Consider the following 18,527-nt stretch of genomic DNA (forward strand, 5'->3'; position numbering starts at 1 on the left):
GCCCCCATGTGTGGGTGACATAATGGTATAAAAAGAAGGGATTAGGTGCAATGGGAGCTAATCAACCTTTTCAGACTGAAGGCATCTGCCCAGGAGGAATGCTGCACCTCAGTCAAGACAGAAACATGCTGTGGGCACTAAAATTCAAAAATAACATAGAAGATTGGAGACAAATCCAAAATAGCATTTCTTCTTGGAGTTCATACTGGTCTTCCAGGAAGCAATTATTTTATTGCATCCAAAGTATTCCTTCTGTTGCTTATCCTAATGAGGCACTGGCTCAGTCTGTGTGGGCAATTGAAATCTTCCACTCTCTCAATTTATCCTAACTTTGCAGCTTCCCTAACCTTATTTACTCCTTCCTGATTGTTGTCACTGTCCTGATCTGAGAGTTGGTACCACAGTCCTGGAACTGCATTTTTTACTATTACAGTCTAGGATTCCTGCCCAAAGAGATTCTATGATGCTTTTCTTCTGTAATATTTTTATTCTGGTAAACTAAATGTACAGAGCCACTTCCTTGCCCGTACAACTTAATCCATCATTTCTGAAAAGTAGATACTGCCAAAACTATTCCATAGGTTATACTCCTGTGGGTAGTTTTGTGGAATGCCTGTTATAGAGGGTGATTGATGCCAAATATATTTTTGATTTTTTCACACTTCTAGAGTTAATAGGGAAGCACTTGTAAGTTCTGCTTTGCTCCATTGGTCATCATTGCACATGGCAGCTAACTGGCGTTGTAGGCAGATTCATTTCCCTTTCTTGTATCATGCTATTATATTGTTTATTTGCCCGTTGGGTTCTTCAGCCCTTTTTTGCTCCCTGCATTTCCCAAGACTTATCTACCTTGATAGGAAGAAAATTTTTATAGTGACAGTGGTGAAACACTGGAACAGGTTCCCCAGAGAGGTGGTGGATGCCCTATCCCTGGAAATGTTCAAGGTCAGGCTGGATGAGGCTCTGAGCAACCTGATCTGGTTGGAGATGTCCTTGCTCCTTGCAGGGGGGTTGGACTAGATGGCCTTTAAAGGTCCCTTCCAATCCAAACCATTCTATGATTCTGTGAACACCTAAATCTATGAAGACAAATGCCTATTAGGTATGAAGGAAAGCACTGATGGAGATTTTCGGACAGTACTGAACTTAATTTCATAGAATCATAGAATAGTTTGGGTTGGAAGAGACCTGGTTTTATCGCTTCTACATCCTATTCATTATCTCTGTAGGAGTGAACAGGCAGTGGGATGCTATTTAAGTACACTAAAATTAACAAAACCTGAATTATTAAAATTGAAAATAACTGAAAATAACTGTAAAGTAACTACTCTTCAGTAGTTACTTTACAAATAATTCTTTCTAGTTTGTTTTACAGTACAGATTCTGCTTCCTAGAACCAGTACACATTTAAATGCTCTGTGTACATGTGCATTTAATGTTAAACTTGGGTAGAGAGGCTTATAAATATTTAATTATAATTATTGGGAAAATTAAAAGAATATTTTATTCATTTATAACATCTATCGATTTTTAAATAAGTAGGCAATAATGTCTATTGATTTTTTTTTTTTTTTTGAGCAAGTTGTACATTGCAATTTAAGCAGCCTAGGCATAAATGCTGGCTGGCTTCTTATAGCTTCAGACGAGGGAGGGAGTATGATTTGAGTTGCTTTACCTCCAGCTGAAATATAGTCCAACATCATGTTAACAAAGCCGTGTGCTTTCCCAGCAGCTCATCTAGTAAGACAGCAGACTTACTACATCTGAAAACCTGTTTTTATTTTTTTCTGGAGAGACGTGCTTTTTTTTTGCCAAACCTCTCATAGTTCTTGTCTCTGCGTGAGCTACCTCAGTATTTTTCTTAGATATATGTCAAGCTGATATTTTAATTTATTTTGGAGATAAATCTTTTTATAAAAATAAATGACAGGCAGGAAAAAGTCATAGTCTAATTAATTATTTAAGAAGACAGTGGGGAATTAATAACAGTGGAAAAAAAATCAAGACTCTTACCTGTGAGAAAAGACCATTTAAGATGTTAAGTCTAAAATATCACACAGCATATATGTAAATCTACAGTAACCCCAGAAGCTGCACTGGGATTACTTTGGGTTTATGTATGTTACTTAAGTTCCCCTGTAGTCAGTCGTCTATAATTCCAGGACTAGATGGTGCTTTTGCTTTCAGATGTTAAAATTCTGAATTCAACAAACAGAAAGTCCATATTAAAAATAAACCCTTAGATCAAGAAAGTTTCTCTCTGGATGTGTATCGTTTTAAGTAAACTTGAAATGCGGCGATGAATTTGGTGTAATGTCTTAGTGCCAAAATAGGATTTAAATGGGAATCAATATCTTTCCTTTGCTGTACATTTACTTTATGAGAAATGAAAAAGTGAAAATATTTTTTGGGGAAAAAAAAAAGAAAAGTCCAAGTGTGTTGGAACTATTTTATCAATTTCTAAACTGCTTTATTAAAATGAAATCAGTTGTCACAGAACATAAATTTAGAGGAGAATGAATGAACGTAATTTGGGTTTTGTGTATACAATGAATGATTTCACAGGATCACTTTAATTCTTTTATTAATCCTTGGTTCTGACTGCTGAAGTTGCACTTCTCTTGTGAGAATTTGGTGAGTCATGCAGCTTGTGGCAGGACTGACTGAGAGAAAATGTTAATGTCTAAATATGGATTAATGAGTTAAACATTTAAAGGAAACAAACTGAGCATTTTCTTGATGAGGAAGCCAACTTACCATGCCAAAAAGTATATAGGTAGAAGGTTGCTACTGGAAAGTTAAATCTTGAGTCTTTCTTTGCAAGCTGTTTAGGTTATTTCTTCACAGGTAATCAGTAATCTTTCATCTCTTTGGCTTTTTCTTTGTAATTTGATCCTTCTCAAACAAAAATGCAAAAGGTTCTGTGAAAAGTTTATTTTTTTTTTTTAATTCTCATTAGTAAGTATTGTGGAAATTAAGCATTTTAATTATTCCACATTTAATATGTGGAAATTAAGCATCTACAACAAATACTAGAATCATGGAATGGTTTGGATTGGAAGGGACCTTTAAAGGCCATCCAGTCCAAGCCCCCTGCAAAGAGTAGGGACATCTCCAACCAGATCAGGTTGCTCAGAGCCCCGTCCAGCCTGGTCTTGAATGTCTCCAGGGATGGGGCATCCACCACCTCGCTGGGCAACCTCTGCCAGTGTTTCACGACCTTCATTGTGAAAAAATTCTTCCTTACATCTAATCTAAATCTACCCTCTTTTAGTTTAAAACCATTACCCCTTATCCTATCACAACAGACCCTGCTAAAAAGTCTGTCCCCATCTTTCTTTTAGGCCCCCAATGTCCTCTAACACATGTGGCAAGCACATCAAGATTGTAACTTCTACTCTGAGAAAAGCTATTGAATTGGGGCTGATTGTTAGTGGAGTGGGATGGGCAAAAGAAAATTCTAACAAAACTGTTGAAAAACAACAGTGAGAAGGCTTGTGCAGAGTTACTTTTAGTTGCTTGCACCACTTTTGTACTTAATTTTTTTAATGTACTAATTTTTTTTTTCTGTAATATGGTTTACGTTTTACATGCTACTTTTTCTTTCCAGTATGCATAACGTTTTGTAGGTTGTATGAAATGTGTATTAGAGAAGTATTAAACGTATTAAAGAGATTTTGTCTACCCAGAGACCATTATGAGCTAAATGCTTTAACCACACATTGAATTGAACCTGAAAGTGTGAACAAGAACGTTCATTAGACCAGCTGTTGTGAGATCTGTCAGGTTCAGGAAAAGCCCCTTCCCAAGTTCTCTTTGCAGAAAAGGACTGTTCGATGATGATTTTTGATGAATTTGCAAGTCTTGCAAAGACTTCAGAAATTTATTCTGTACCTGTGGGTACAAACTGGAGTATACCATAAAATCTGCCTTTGAAGCCAACATCTAAATGAATAAAACTTGCAGTTTCTTTCAAAAGGCGTAGAGGATGAAGATAGGTCTGTGCTTGATAGTATGGAAGAGTGATGACGTACAGACAGTTCTGATACCTGGGAGGCTCTTCCTGGTGATGGAGTCAGTGTTTGTTCTAATATGAACTATGGTAAAGGACAGAAGACAGAAGTTCTAGAGATTGATTAATATCTTTTGTCTTCATATATTTTCAAGAGTTCACATTTATAATATATATGTCACAGAAAGAAAATCCTAGCCAGAACCTGTCCTTGTAATAGAATCAACTGTTTCTGTCCGTCCATTACAGAGCACACTAATCGCCCATCAGAACTAAAAGTCATTAGGCATAGTCTGCAGTTTCTCAAATCTGTGCTTTGGGAGTAAGTGCCTGTATTTTACCAGTACTTTAATTGGGGATGAATTTTACTTTACTCTGAAACAGATCTCTTGGCACCAAGTAAGTATGAATTATCCAAGTGTACTAAATCTAAGATTGTTCAGAAATAAATCTGTGAAAGATGTTTAGATGTATCACATGCTTTCTCATATGAGAAATCTTAGAGATACAAGAACCTTAGTTCACTTGACATTTGCACAATTTATGATAGACCTTAAGGATAGGCCTGGATGTAGTTATTTAAAAATACGCCCAGAGACCATGTCAGTAAATGCCTATGGTTCCCAGCTCTGCTGCCTTTCATTTTGAAAGCAATACATGTTGCTTTCCCAAGATATGTTCCACCTCCTCTAAGCCTGAGATTGTCTTGCATACACCAGTATAAACCTCTCACCACACTCAGTTTGATCTGTTAATTAATCTTGGGTTTGTCCTAGCACCAGTTTGCAGTTTCACATTTTGTATTTCACGTTCAGAGCCTTGCCACATGTTAACATGACAGGCAGTGTTGTTCCCTTGAAATTAAGATCGTCCAAGATGATAATTTTAAAATTAGGGTAAGGTTGGTGGTTATTACAGTTCTACCTCATCACTCATCAAAACTGAAAGGACCATTTAATTGCCTTCTTTTTTTCTTTACAGTTGATTTAAATATTCCTAAGCAGATAAAATACCTGTTTGAAAGTATGTGTGGAAGAGATGATACAAGAGCATGTTTCAATCTAATGTTTATTTTTTCACTGAAAATATTGTGTTCCAGAACTAATTATAAAAGGATAGTTGTAGAAATAATTTGTGTTAGAACTCTGAAATTAGTCACACTAGTTGTGTAACCATCTTACGTTTCCAGGGGATGACTCTCTTCCTTTACACATCATACAAATATAAAACTTTGGTGGCTATTGGCTTTTGCTGTAAAAAATATTTATTATCTGGGAATGAAGCAACAGAGCCCTTTCTTGCATCACTTCTGTCAAGGATTTATGTTTCAGTTTGGCTGCAGTTTGGAGCCCAGCAGACGTAAGCAGTATCGGAGACCATTCACTTTTGAGGACAAAAAGAGAAGTTAAAATTCAATTGGCTGCTTACCAAGATGTAAATACTGGCTGGCATCTCCTTATTCCAAATTTTCACATAGAGCTCAGCATGAGGATTCATCATCAAGTGGATGATGGCCTTTAACTACTCTTTTGCAAAAAATGATCAGAGCACACTTTGCCTGTCCCCCCTCCTCTCCTTCTCTGGAGCAGCAGTGATTTGGGAGGGGTAAGCTGAAGTGCCTCACGTAGGCTAGCTAAGCAATGAAAAATTACATCTGCTTGTTCTCTAAGTAATGTCCAGTCAGAGCAGATGTAATTAACTACTGAACTTAATGGATGCCTTGTGAGGTTACAGATGCTATCAGTCATAAACTGGATGAAGGCAAGGGAGCTTTATATGCTTGGAATTCCTTTTAGTACTAATTACTAAATATCTTTAAAATTGATTACTTATGCTTTCAATTTCTGAGAGTGTTTTCACATGATCTATGTGGAATGGACTTGCTGCAGCTTTAGGGGAGTATGGGAGACACCTCCATTGTTGAGGCTTTTTGAGGAACTAAGAAATTTCTCTTCCCTAGGACTCTCCCCCAGAGCTTTACTATTAGGAAACTTGGTCTTATTTCAGGGTTGCCAAACTGTCCAGCCATCTTGGGAGACTGGTCTCACACAGATTTTCTTTTTGTCTAAATTAACTGAGAAATAGACAGCTAAAATTCTGTTCATATGTCAAAAGTCTTAGCATAACATTGACAAAGCAATTGGAGATCTGCAAAGTGCCTCTCAAAACAACCACCAAAATTTAATTTCTGCCTGTCTGCTTCAAAATACTTTACAGCTGGGGAGTCAGTGAGAAACCAAGCTGACAGAATAAACAAAACCCTTTGGACTGTTGCCAGATACCTGCTAATGATGTTAGTGCTGAGCTGACAATGTACCTTCTCTTGGTCTGACTACAGCGTTGGAGATTCTCTCAGCCAGTGTATTTCAATATAATTTTCTTTGTAAGCTTGGATCTTTGTTCATGGTATATATTAACAGTGTGCTGAATGGATATTAGCTGCTGAGCAGGAGTTTTCATGAATGCTCAGTTTTATATAACTTTTAGGTAGGATAAAACTCTAAACTCACCAAAATTATGCTGGACTTGATCATTCCATTTTAAATTCAATAATTTAAGGAGTTTTATAAAGAAAATTAGTGGTCAGAGGTAGCCTTGATGTCAGATGTCAGTTATTTTAGAAAAAACCTTTTAAGGAGTTGATGTCTGCATAGAAGAAATGACAACTGACTTAATCATAGATTAATATTAGTACGAGCCAACAGGGGAGAGAATAAAACTGGATTTGTTTATTTGTAATGCTCTTGGCATTTTTAGCAGCTGTGACTGTTTTCTTGTGATCACTGCATGCCCAGTCTTGAAGGAATTTTTGGTGCAAGTCAAGACAGAGTAATTTTAAGAATGGTTTCTAACAATAGTGTTACAGCTGCAGTCCTGTATGTCTCCCAGATGACGCTCTTTTCTGCATTTTCCAAAATTTTGTAGAACATGACCTTTTGATTTAAATTTCTGAAACTGGTGCAGTCTGGCAAAATGAAAGAGAATTTTGAACAGCGGCTCCCATTATTTTGGATGACTGTTCAGTGCTGGGCAGGCTGTTTCACACACAGGGTGGATCACTGATCTTCTTCATGGCCTTGTAAAACTAGAATTAAGTAATGAGAAAGATTAATGAGCTGTCTAAGCTGTGTGCTTTATTCCTCTCAGTAGTCTCTCCCCCTTAGGCTAATTTGTGTAAAAGTATAATACATATAAGGAAGATTTGGAGCATTTATAAGAGTGTTATTTCTCAGGTTTTAAAGTGTAACCTGCCTTTTGTTTACAGAGGACTATCATGCATCTGGCTTTTTATTTAGTTGATCCACAGACACATTTTGGGTGACTGTTATTGTTTATTTCAGGGAATAAATTATCATAATGGTCCTCTGAAGCTACTGCTGTTGCAATTTAAGGATTGTCTGTTATAAAAGCAAACTGACCTTTTTTTCTTCTGCGTTGCTGTTTTTTTCTACGCATATGTGCCATATCCAGGACTCTGGGTTGCAAAATTCAAGCTGTAATCCTTAAATTTACTTTTTCCTGCAAATTAAATTACATTTTCAAAACATCATCTTTTATGTGCTGTGTATCATTTTAAAATAAGTTTGGCAAGCGTATTTGAAGGAGGCTGCTGCTACGTTTTTTTTAGCCTTGAGGAAAACAAGTTGATAGTAAATTAGTTTACTGACATCGAGGGATTGAACGGCTGAGTTACTGTACCTGCTATTCTTGATGCAACCAGGGTTCGCAGAGGTTTTCTTTAATTTTCAGAAACCGTTCACTGTTTAACCTCAGCTGAAAAGCTTGAGTTCAGATATGAAACTAGCTATTTTCTTTACTATGAATAGAAGGAGACTGCTGCTTGACGGATAGCATGAAATTAGAGTGACCCTGTGCTCCTGGTCCCAAATAACAGACATAGGAATGAATCCTGCGGAGGAAATGAGACTGGAGAATTGCAAGTCATCCATTGCTTTGGCTGGGGAGGGGTGCGTGTGTACCACACACACAATCCTTGGCTGCAGACACCTACTCCTTGCCTAATCTGTAGCTCAGCTGTGGTAGCTGGCTTATTCCTGGGGTTGGGCAACTCTCCATTCACCCACTTGGGAATGTGCTTTGCATGCATCGTTCTTATTGTTGTCTGTCTGTGCAAGCCATGACGTGTGGTTTCAGTTGTGCTTGTTAACATGAGTGGGCTCAGTCTGGCCCATGGTGTACTGCGTAATGTTGTATTTTGGGCATGAAACATGATATAATGTACAAAATATGGACACTTCAGCTTACTAATATATATACATGGGAGGGGGCACTGAAAATGTTCTGAGGAAAATAGGAATTCTTGTCTGTTATGAGATGTATTCTGGAATTATTTTAGGTCGGGTAACCAATGCACTTAATCTTGTGGAAAGCCCTGAGGTTAAGTGATACGAAAGGTTAGCGGGCAACTTTTGGAGGCATATATTCTTGACAGGTTAATGCACAGATATGACCTGGATCCTTAGCTTTGCCTACAAAGGAAGAACTTTGTGTGGCCCAGGCAGGAGGGCGGGTGGGGGAGGGAAAATAAAATTTGCTGTGTTTGAGAATTTTGCTTAATGTTTAAAGGGCTTTTAGCGTTATTTTCTTCTGCGGTAACTATAATTTGAAATAAATCCAAAAGTTTCCTTTTTTTTTTTGCTGACTAGAAAGGGAATTCTAAGCTGAAGAGAAGAGAAAGGCTGGAAGATGATAAAAACATTAAATACATCATTGGCTGATTCGTGACCTGTGGTTTTGAAGACTGATATAAACTCATTATTTAGAGAAATAGTGTCGCCTGTTAGTTAAACAGCTGAGGATTTTTTCCCATTTGGTTTTATATGTTAGTATACTTTGCAAATGACATTTTTACTGACATGTAACTTCTGTTGAGGCAGAGAACTAATCCAAATAATACATTTAATTTGCTTTGAACTTGTAGTATGTTTAGGGTAACAGTGGGTGAACAGGTATACCATTAACTATTCCAGTGCCACACGTTGTCCTGAAAGCTCTGTCCCCCTGGCGCCATGAAGGTGAGATTTCTTAGTAAGGGGCAGTTCCAGGCAGTTTGGCTGTATCGGGGATAGGGGAGGATGTGCTGGGACTAAGATATCCATGGCAATTTAGGATTTGTGTGATTGCAAGCATTAATTCTGTACAGTGTGGAGAAAGGTCTGGGAATTAAACTCTGTGTCCTATAAATATTTTGAATGATATTGGCAAGAGCTTGGGTGTTCATTTTCTGTATTTTAAGCATCTCTAGCTAAGCACGTGATCTAACATTATGATCCTGAATTTAGTTTCCAAAACGTCAGTAACTTATAGAAAATATCTGCAGCATATTCCATAGGTTAATCTGACATTTGGTACAGAGAAAGTTTTAGTGTTGCTGTTTAAAAGTCTTTGCTGAGGAGTTTGGGAAACAAGTTCAGCTGTAATAATTTCTAGAGAGAGAAATTGAGAAGTACTGTTTTTAATAACCATTTAAAATGATATGGTGAAAAGAAGGAAATTAGTTTTCTTGACAGATTCTGATAGTAGAAACAGGAGCTTAGTGTGGGGTGTTTTTTTAATCACCATGAAAAATTCCTTCCTGTTAATCTGATGGATGGATTACAGTTTGTCCTTGCACGGCCAGGCTGTACTTTCCATCAGAACTGGAAGATTCCAACCCTCATTATATCATTTCTGTAATGCAAATGGTTATGTATAGAAAGAGATTTAATTAATCCCCTGCTGGTTGGTAGTATACCCTAAAGCAAACAGAGTCAGCAAAGGAAAAAAAAATTAAACATGAGTGCATGGTACCAGGTCAATCAGTGTCAGTGGAATTTCATCATCGGTGAAATACTAACTTATTAACTGAAGTGTATTTACTGTTATAGCTGTAAAAATATTTGTCTGCTATCCCAACTAGTGAGCTACCTTGCAAAAAAGCCAAGGTCAAAGGCCATCTCAGGAATCATGCTGTCTGCTCTGGCAAAAATACGGAACATCCCGAATGTAGCCATGGTTCTCACTGTAATTGGAAAGGACTACACTGAAGCTGCCATCAGTGCAGACTCCAGCATCCAGCTTTTTGCCTGTGGGTCTGTGCCATATGCACAGCTACATATTCAAGGACAAATTACAAGGCTGAGAGAAAGTGACAGTTTTGAGTGATGGACTCCTGTTTTCTTCACACTTTTATAACATATCTGTTCAAAAGATGCAGATTGTCTTGTAGGTCAATGAACAAATAGAGTTCCAGATTTTATTTCCGTTTCATATTGTGTGCATAAATGTATGCAAGAAGCCAGCACTCCTTCTCCCTGAAACATTCCTGTGTTCACACACAGATTCTGTATACAAGAGATCACAATAGAATAAATGTCTATTATTTATGCACTAAACAATATGTTATGTAAACAGAACAGTGGTGCTTAAAATAGACAATATATTTCTCTTTTACCTTCCTTACTGCCTCAAAAATGAGAGGGCCAGAGAGGATCCAGTCCTGTTGTGAAACCTGAACTGTAGTGTGTGATATGGGTCCAGCTGATTTTATACCTGCATGATCTGAGATAATAAACTTAAGATAAAAGGAATCAAATATAAGGAACTATTTTTGAAGGAGGATAGTCAAACCAGCTTTTTATAAATACCACAATGCTGAATTTCTTTCCCAAGGTTCATTGTCTGAAAACCTGCTGCTTCTTTTGTCATGTAGAGATCAAGTTGCATGTTTAATAATTATGCCTTGAAATATGGAACTGGTACAAAAAAATAACTTTCAGAACAGTCTGTTCCTGTCATTTGGGTACTGCAAGATTTAATACACTACTTCGTTTTTAGCGATGTAGGATCTGTGAAAGTAGTTATTTGTTTCCACTTCTGAAAGTTCTGTGTGATCAATCTATTAAAATATTCTTAGACTACTTATCACTTCTTATAAATCAAATATAAATGTAAGCCTCTATTTTGAGGGTTATATTGTTGATGTAGAGAGCAGGTGGCATGGAGGCTGGCCAAAGTAATAATGGTAATATGTACAGGTACTGGCAGCACGAGTGCTCAGGGAGGCAGACATGCTGTGAGAAGAGGCAGTTTGAAATCGTGAATGTTCAGGGTCATTCTCATCAGAAGGATGGTCTTAAATGAAAAACGTCCTTTAGGATAAACTAGCGTATTTACCTAAAGGATTACAGCTGCACCCTGTAAATAGTGTTTCAGACCAAGTAGTCACACATCAGCACTCTCTGATTACTTATCTTGCTTCTTAAAATGTGGTTTATTTTTTCAGGATACATGGGCATGTAATGCCAAACTCCTTTGTGGAGTGAGCGGAAACCAGTCAAATCACACCACCTCCCCCATGATTTACGATCTAAAATGTTTAATCCGTACTGTAAGACTGAGTGGAGTTTCACCTTTATAGGGTATTTGTGAAGTGCTGTTGGACTTTATGTTTTGCATAACTATTTAATCAGTGTTTTCATAGGGCTACTTCAGATGTTTGAAACTACCCTATCATTTTTAGATACAAACTCTCAGTTGGTCCCACTGCACACATTAAAGTGTTAAGCTGTCTTAAGACCCAGCTGAGTCTCCACCCTGTGAGTGTATCCCCATCTCTGGTAGGCATTTTCATTGTCTGCTCTATGCCCTGGAGATCTGCAGTGTTCTCCTACTCCTGACAGTGGGCATCCTCAAATAAGTGCCCTGAAATCGGTCATCAGTTTTGTCTGCAGTCTGCTCCCTCCTTGCTTCCATCTCCAGGCATTTCCTTTCTTATTCTTCCCTGGGATGTGACTTTTTTAGGCACTAAATCACTGGTGATTGGGGAAAATCAAAGCTCATAATTATGCTGCTCATAGTCATGTAGCTTCCTGCTGATGCGTTTGCATTGACTCCACCGTTCATGGGCTGGTTTGGAGGACTGTAAGTAGTGCTGTTACCAGCCTTGCTTGGCAGAAGGAGAAAAGGGGCGGATAGCTGGGAGGGTGCAGGCCTGGCCTTTCTCCTGAGGACAGGGAAAGTGCTGCGGGAGTCGGGGCATGGCTTGGTGTATAGCTGATAGGGGTTTTGAAGAGGAATTTAAGACTAACACAAAATGAGGCATAGTGGAACAACAGGTATAAAAATTGATTGTTTTGATTGTGCTCTTTGTTGTCAGGACCACAGAGGTATTAAATTGGAACTACTGCCTCTTGATTCCACAGTGCACTGTGTTTGTCAAGGTGGAGGTGCAGAATGAAACAAGTGCTACACGAATAGAATAATATTTCAATTGCATTGAGATGTCATCTGCTGGTACTTTTTTCCTTCCTTATTTGGAAACTCAGTTGATCACAGATTTCAAAGGATGATTTCAGGAAAAAGCCCAAGTCGGTCTTTCTTTTAATCTTGCATGCATTTAATCCTGAATTAGCTACGTTATAGGGAGTATTAAAGGTAATGTTCTGGAGTAAAACAAGTGTTCAGTAGAGGAAAGGAGAAGGTTTGTCCACTCCTGTTGCTGGATCACGGTTCCTGTGATGTGTGTCTGTAAGTCACAGCTACTGGAGCTCTCTTTAAGGGACTTTTCAGCCCTAATGACTAGAGCAGAGCTTGTAAACATGAATCCTAAAAGCTAAAAAATTAGAAGGTAGGTAAAGAGATTTAAAGATCACTGTCTTTCTTTTTCAGACAGTACCATGAAATTCCAGAGTTTTATTCATTCATTCTGAACATTTCTGGGGCTGACTGTTGGAATAAATGGAAATGAGCCGTTTTAATAGGAAAAGTACCCTCTGCTAAGCTCCTTTGTTTTATCAGATCTTCTTTAAAGAGGATAAATTAAATACATTTGCTCATATGTTGTCAGAGATATATATGCATGTATAAGTAATATGCTATATACAAAACCAGAATGATATATAGAATAATAGTAACTATGTCTTATTTATTCATTTGCAGTGGCAAAAAGCTGTCATTGCTACCGTAGACTTCACAGTTGGAAACCTTAATTCTTTCTAACAAATGAGAGTTAAAGTACCACCTTTTTAGAATATAAAACACACAACCTGTTATAGATGCTAATGATTTATTATCTTAGATACTTGAAATGTTTTGATTAGATCTTGACAAGTTTGTCTGATGACAGGAATTTATTTCTTGATGCTGTAAGCTGTCAGCCTTGTGATAATTCACACATAAAATTTGCTCGGTACTGTTAAACTGTAGCAAAATTTCAAATTGTAGAGAACTCATACTTGAAGATAACAACAGCATGTTTTAAGATTTACAGGTTTGGGGTTTTTTTTAGTTCTAGTAGCTGTAACTTTTTTGTATCTTTGGAAAACGTTGCTAAGTAATGTCCAATGTACTACTTAACAGAGCAGTCACTGACAGGTTTGTCAATAACGCCGTTAATCATTTAAGTCAGCATGTACTCTAGCTAAATATGGAAAAGACGTCACCAGATTTTATGGATTTGTTTTTTTTTTTTTCTATTGACTTCTTTCAATATCTGCTGAAAACTCCACTTCCCGTAGTGGGGATGAAAAGCCCAGCGCGTAGATCAGTATCCCGACAGGCAGAACCCGAAGCGGTGTCGTTGGTTCCCGCTCCGCTGGGAGAAGCTGGAGCGAAGCGGCGCGGGGGCGCGCGGGCGTGCTCTGCCTTTGGCCCGACCGGATTTGCCCCTCGTACAGCGCGGCTGCCGCGCAGCGCCGGGCCCGGCGGGCGGCTGCCACCTAGCGGCGGCCTGCGGGAGCGCAGGGCCTGCGGGGGGTCGGGGGGGGGCGGGTAAAACACGCACCCGCGGCTGGCTGTCCTCCCACGGTGCTGCCACCGCTGCCTCTGCCTTGTGGGGGCTCGTGGTCTGCTTACCTAAAAGAAATAAACACCTTAAATTTCCCGGTCTTCCTTTTCTTTTGTTGCTTAGCTGCACAATGGTGCTTTTAAGTGGAAGTTTTTTCCTTGGCCTTGGATTTTTTGTGCTAAGATACAACACAAGTAATATGTATGGTTAAAAAAAAACCCAAACAAAGCCACTCTGTTGCATGCATTTTTCCTTTTGGTGAGAATGTGAGAACATACATGCAGCAGATGCTAGGCATATTGCGTACCACGCTTTGGGAAGTGATTCGGGTAGGATGCTGATGAGGTATGTGGAACAGAATTAATTACTGCCTTTGCTATGTTTAGGCTGGAATTTCAAAGTTATATTCACTCGGTTGAGTGCTTATGATTTTGTGACTGCAAAGGCAATGATTATTCAGACAAAATGAGTAGCTTTTGTACCCCAGACTACGGTGCAGATTCACCTCTTAGACACAGCGCTGCTGTGCACAGTTACACACTGAGCATGTGTTGGAAAGGGCCAGCTTTTTAATAGTTTGGCCTCAGTCATTTGTTCGTAAATAAATTAGTAATATATAATAACAACTAAAAATAACTTAAGGTTTTCATTTTTTTTTTTTTTTTTTCCAGAAGGAGCTTAGTCTTCCCAGAAGAGGAAGCTTGTAAGTATAATTACTCTTTATTCATCACTTGGTTTGTTTTTAACATATATAGCTGTTCAATTGTGGAAGTCATTTAAATGGACAGATACTCTGTTTTCTCTGTTAGCATTTTCAAGAATCTGTCAAACGCTTGGCAACAACTAGCTTGCATTTCTCTGAGATTTAAGCCTGTATTAATTTCTTTAAGTGTAGTAGGAAAAGTAGTAGTAGTGTAAGCTTACTTCTAATTACCAGCTTGAGCTGATCCTGATACGGAAGTAGCTGCGGTGTTGAGTGTTGCTTGCACTGACATTGCTGAAGTGACTCCACAAAAGTCACTGATTATTTATGTGGTATGGACAACTTTGATCACTGCTCTTCAACCAGTCTCTTGACAGAAATCTAAGTACACAGCTCCGGGGCCATGCAGGTCAGGTGTTTGTGGAGCAGTCAGCATAATAGAGATATTTCAACAAAGTAGCAAATGTCAGTAAAAGTAGGCTTTTAAAAATGTGGTTTAAACAAATAGCAGTTTTTTAAAATGCATTATAATGTTTAATGAATTTTAGTGAACTAACTTGTTTCAATTATAAGAGCTTAGCTTCTGCTATGCTTACAGATTTATGGTGGAAGAAATTGTGTTATTGATTGCATTGTATAAAAGAGAAAGCTTTTGTACTGCCTGTTATTGCATTATGATTTAAAATTGTTTCCCAAAGCTTGTGTACTACAGGCATGAAGCTCACAAAAGCATATAACCTTTCTTCCTCAGGTTTCTGGTTCTAATGAGAAATGATTTTCAGTCTTTTAATGTAGGCTCTCTCCTTTGTATAAGAAACAGTGTTTGGATAATGCAGTGTTTGGAAAGTGCCAGTGATTCAGGGATGAACAGCACAACGGATCAAAAGGCTTTTTTTTTTAAATGGGGCATGACCAGACCTTTTTGTTCAGCTCATATGACAGTGGTAAACCAGTCAGGGAGTTCTTTAAAGAACATGAAATACTGACTGATTTTATTTTTAAAACTAGTATGCCTTAAAGGCTAGCTTTACTATGTTTGATAAATTTTTTAAAAAGGTGATGTTCATGATTTGAAGATTGTGAAGGTTCACTGAACAAATGGTGGAGCAGTGAATTACCAGTAGGGTTTTTGTTTAATGTAACTTAGATATTTTTGTACAAAAATTTGGAATTGAAATTGAGGATGCCAGAGATATTCCCTTCCCTCAGTCAAACATGGAGGTGGGTATGATGCAAAACTACTCATGCATTTACATTTGAAATATCTGAGATACAAATGAAGTGCTTCAAAGATGTAGTGTTTTATTTAGTAGCAACTAAAGCAAATGACTGAATGTTTTATTTTTATATTGACTTAACACCTTCAGCTTTCATTACTTTAGCTTTCTTCCACAAGAAGCTGGATGGCCTTTTAAGCCATCACTTGTGAAGAAATTTAGCAACCATGTCAAGAAGATACAAGCCATAAATTTTAAGCACAAGGTTGCAGCTACTAGCGAGACTGAAAATCTCTGAAGAATTGAAATGTCTTTGATTAGTTGCCTGTGTTATCCAGTGGATTATTTGATTGCGATTTCTGGAATTACAGATTCTGTAGTCATTTCTACCATTTCTTGTTGTTTGAAAAGTGTAACTATTTAAGAAGTCAGTAGTGCATTGTGGCTTGTGTGTATTTGTGTTGATGCCGTACCGTTAAGCGTGTAGGCTCACTGAAAAGGGTCTTGTGGAACTGCGTATCCCAGTATCAGAGTGCTTAGTTGATTTAAAAAAACCCCACTCTTGGTCTTTGAATCAGGAATTAGAGAAATTTATATCCAGAAAGGGAATAATGATGTATGTGCATATATATGTTAAAAATATATACATATATGAATTTGATCAACCATTCTTTCAAAAAGGGTGTCCTAACGATGTGCCCTTAAATACAGACTGGGGGCTTCTGGAGTTCTTGTTCTTCTGGAGGCTCTTCCTCTGCTTGAATCAACTTAACAGTGAACCTCATGTGGAAAAATAAATTCTGAAAACAAAATCTATTCTGAAAAGCTGTTGTTGTGCTATAGCTAATGAGTAGGGATAGTTATGGATGTAGCTAGGTCCTGATTCATTGACTGTCATTCATTGACTTTTGTTCACCGACAGGAGCAGAAGCAGGAATTGACAGAAGGATAAAGTATCTGGCTTGGAGCCAGAAGCCCTCAAGAGGTGCATCCATTTTCTGCACAAATTCCAGCCTTTGTAGCAGTTCAGTAGCAATTGTGTTACATAGAAATATACAGCCACTCAACATTTTTCTGTGTGCTAGTCTGGAGGCTGGGGTGCATTTACTACTGTAAAAAACATTGTATTTGGGGAGGAAGTCATTATTTTCCAGCCAGCCAGAAGTAGAAGGAAGACTTGATTATTGCTGCTTGCTAGGTGATTGCTTTGGTCAATTGTTGAGTTAGGTTTTAGACTGTGGATTCGCTAGGGTATTTGTCGTTGCTGAATGGGGAAGGGGGAGCTCTTCCTGACAATACTTTCTAACTTTTTCTTTGTCTGACTCATATGGCTTCGTATTTGCTTGGGTCTGTATTAGTTCATTGTGCATGAACCGACTGTAGGCATGAACAACAACAGATGCTATGTTTGTTCATATGAAGGAAAAGGAGTGGAGTTAGATGTCTCAGTATTTTTGGCAGGAGAGCGTGAGGAATTCTGTCACCTAAAGAGTGTCTTGGGTAGAAGCTGAACAGAATGAATGGTGGGATGGAGCCTGTGAAGTCTGTTGATTAGTGACTCTGCTTCCATATTAGCAGAAGGGAGCACAAGCACACCGTAAATGATGGCTTTGCCCTTGGAGATCTTTCAGTCTAATCTTGAAATAATCAGCAGAGAGTGGAGCAGACATGTGAAACAGATGGGGGAATTGTATACAGGGTGACATTAAGAGCAATGCCTGATCATTTAGATACCATTTTGTTGTTAATGTGCTTAAAGTGTGTGTGTTTCTGTAGGGGGGTTATGTTTAATACACTGAAGGAAATTATACTCAACTGAGTTGTAGGCTGCAAAGAGGCTGAGTAATACAAGTATGAGAACAGGAACAAGTTAGATTTTGTCTCTGGTGTGGTTCAATAACCAGTGTTCAAAGTTTTCCTTCAATAAATAATGCATGCAAATGTATTGGTTATGTTTTTCCCATGCTTTGTTCACAAAAAATAGTTACCGTTCATGAATATTTTCTTCAATTTCAAATAGTGAATATGAAGTGATAGACCCAAACTTTGATCTCCATCCTATTAGTGGAAGTGGTTTAATTATTTTGAGCCATTACTCTGTACTGTTCTTTTGGTGCCGCAGCATGCAGAGATTGTTTTTTGTATTGTTGGCTTCAGCTTTCAAATGTTTTTGATGTGCACCTGCACCTGAAGCGCAAAGCGCACTAGAGACGTTCCAGACTTGAAAGGACAAAGGGGGCCACTGCACAGCAAGATGAGCCTCGTGCTGAAGTGCTGTTGGGTGTTCATGTGTGAAACAGCAACTTGGCATCCAAAAGACCAGGCTGTAAATGGCAGATTTTCATTGTGACTGCAGGATGCGCAACACCATTCTGGAGCTTGCTATTTTTTCTCATTACCTCTTCAGCTAATCAGCAGTCACTAAATCTAGTTGATGTTGCAGTTGAACCATCTGATTTCTTGTTCAGTATCCCATTTTTAATAAATTCAGTTGTTTATAACATTAACTTTGTTGACATATTCAGTTTTTTAATGAAAAATGTGGGTTTACATTTGAATTCTTTATGGTTTCTTAGGCAGGGTTACTAGCTTGGCTTGCTGTAATTTTTGTACTATCTAAATGTAAAATTTTCTAAAAAGAAAATACTGCTTTCCCACATTATATCTATGTTTGAAAAGAGTAATTTCCTCAGCAAACTAAATTCGCTAAACTAGTTTTTAATTTCAGATGTAAGTTATTTTTGTTAATTCTTTTCTGCTATCAACTGTCTGTATCAAATATACTTTTAAAGTGTACATAAGAAGGGA

The 18,527-nt window shown here is 38.1% G+C and overlaps 1 protein-coding gene across 6 annotated transcripts in view; it reads left to right on the plus strand.

Annotated features, from left to right (window-relative positions):
• The window catches only part of MAST2 (microtubule associated serine/threonine kinase 2), a 206,920-nt gene that overhangs the window by 81,373 nt on the left and 107,020 nt on the right, over positions 1-18,527 (plus strand). For all 6 annotated transcript variants that reach the window (XM_086752986.1, XM_086752990.1, XM_086752988.1 and 3 more), the window contains one exon: positions 14,471-14,502. In XM_086752986.1, coding sequence (XP_086609112.1) covers positions 14,471-14,502 — 32 coding nt within the window. The remainder of the gene's footprint in view (positions 1-14,470; positions 14,503-18,527) is intronic.

Source organism: Chlamydotis macqueenii, chromosome 8, assembly GCF_036417535.1.
Source record: "Chlamydotis macqueenii isolate bChlMac1 chromosome 8, bChlMac1.mat, whole genome shotgun sequence".
NCBI lineage: Eukaryota > Metazoa > Chordata > Aves > Otidiformes > Otididae > Chlamydotis > Chlamydotis macqueenii.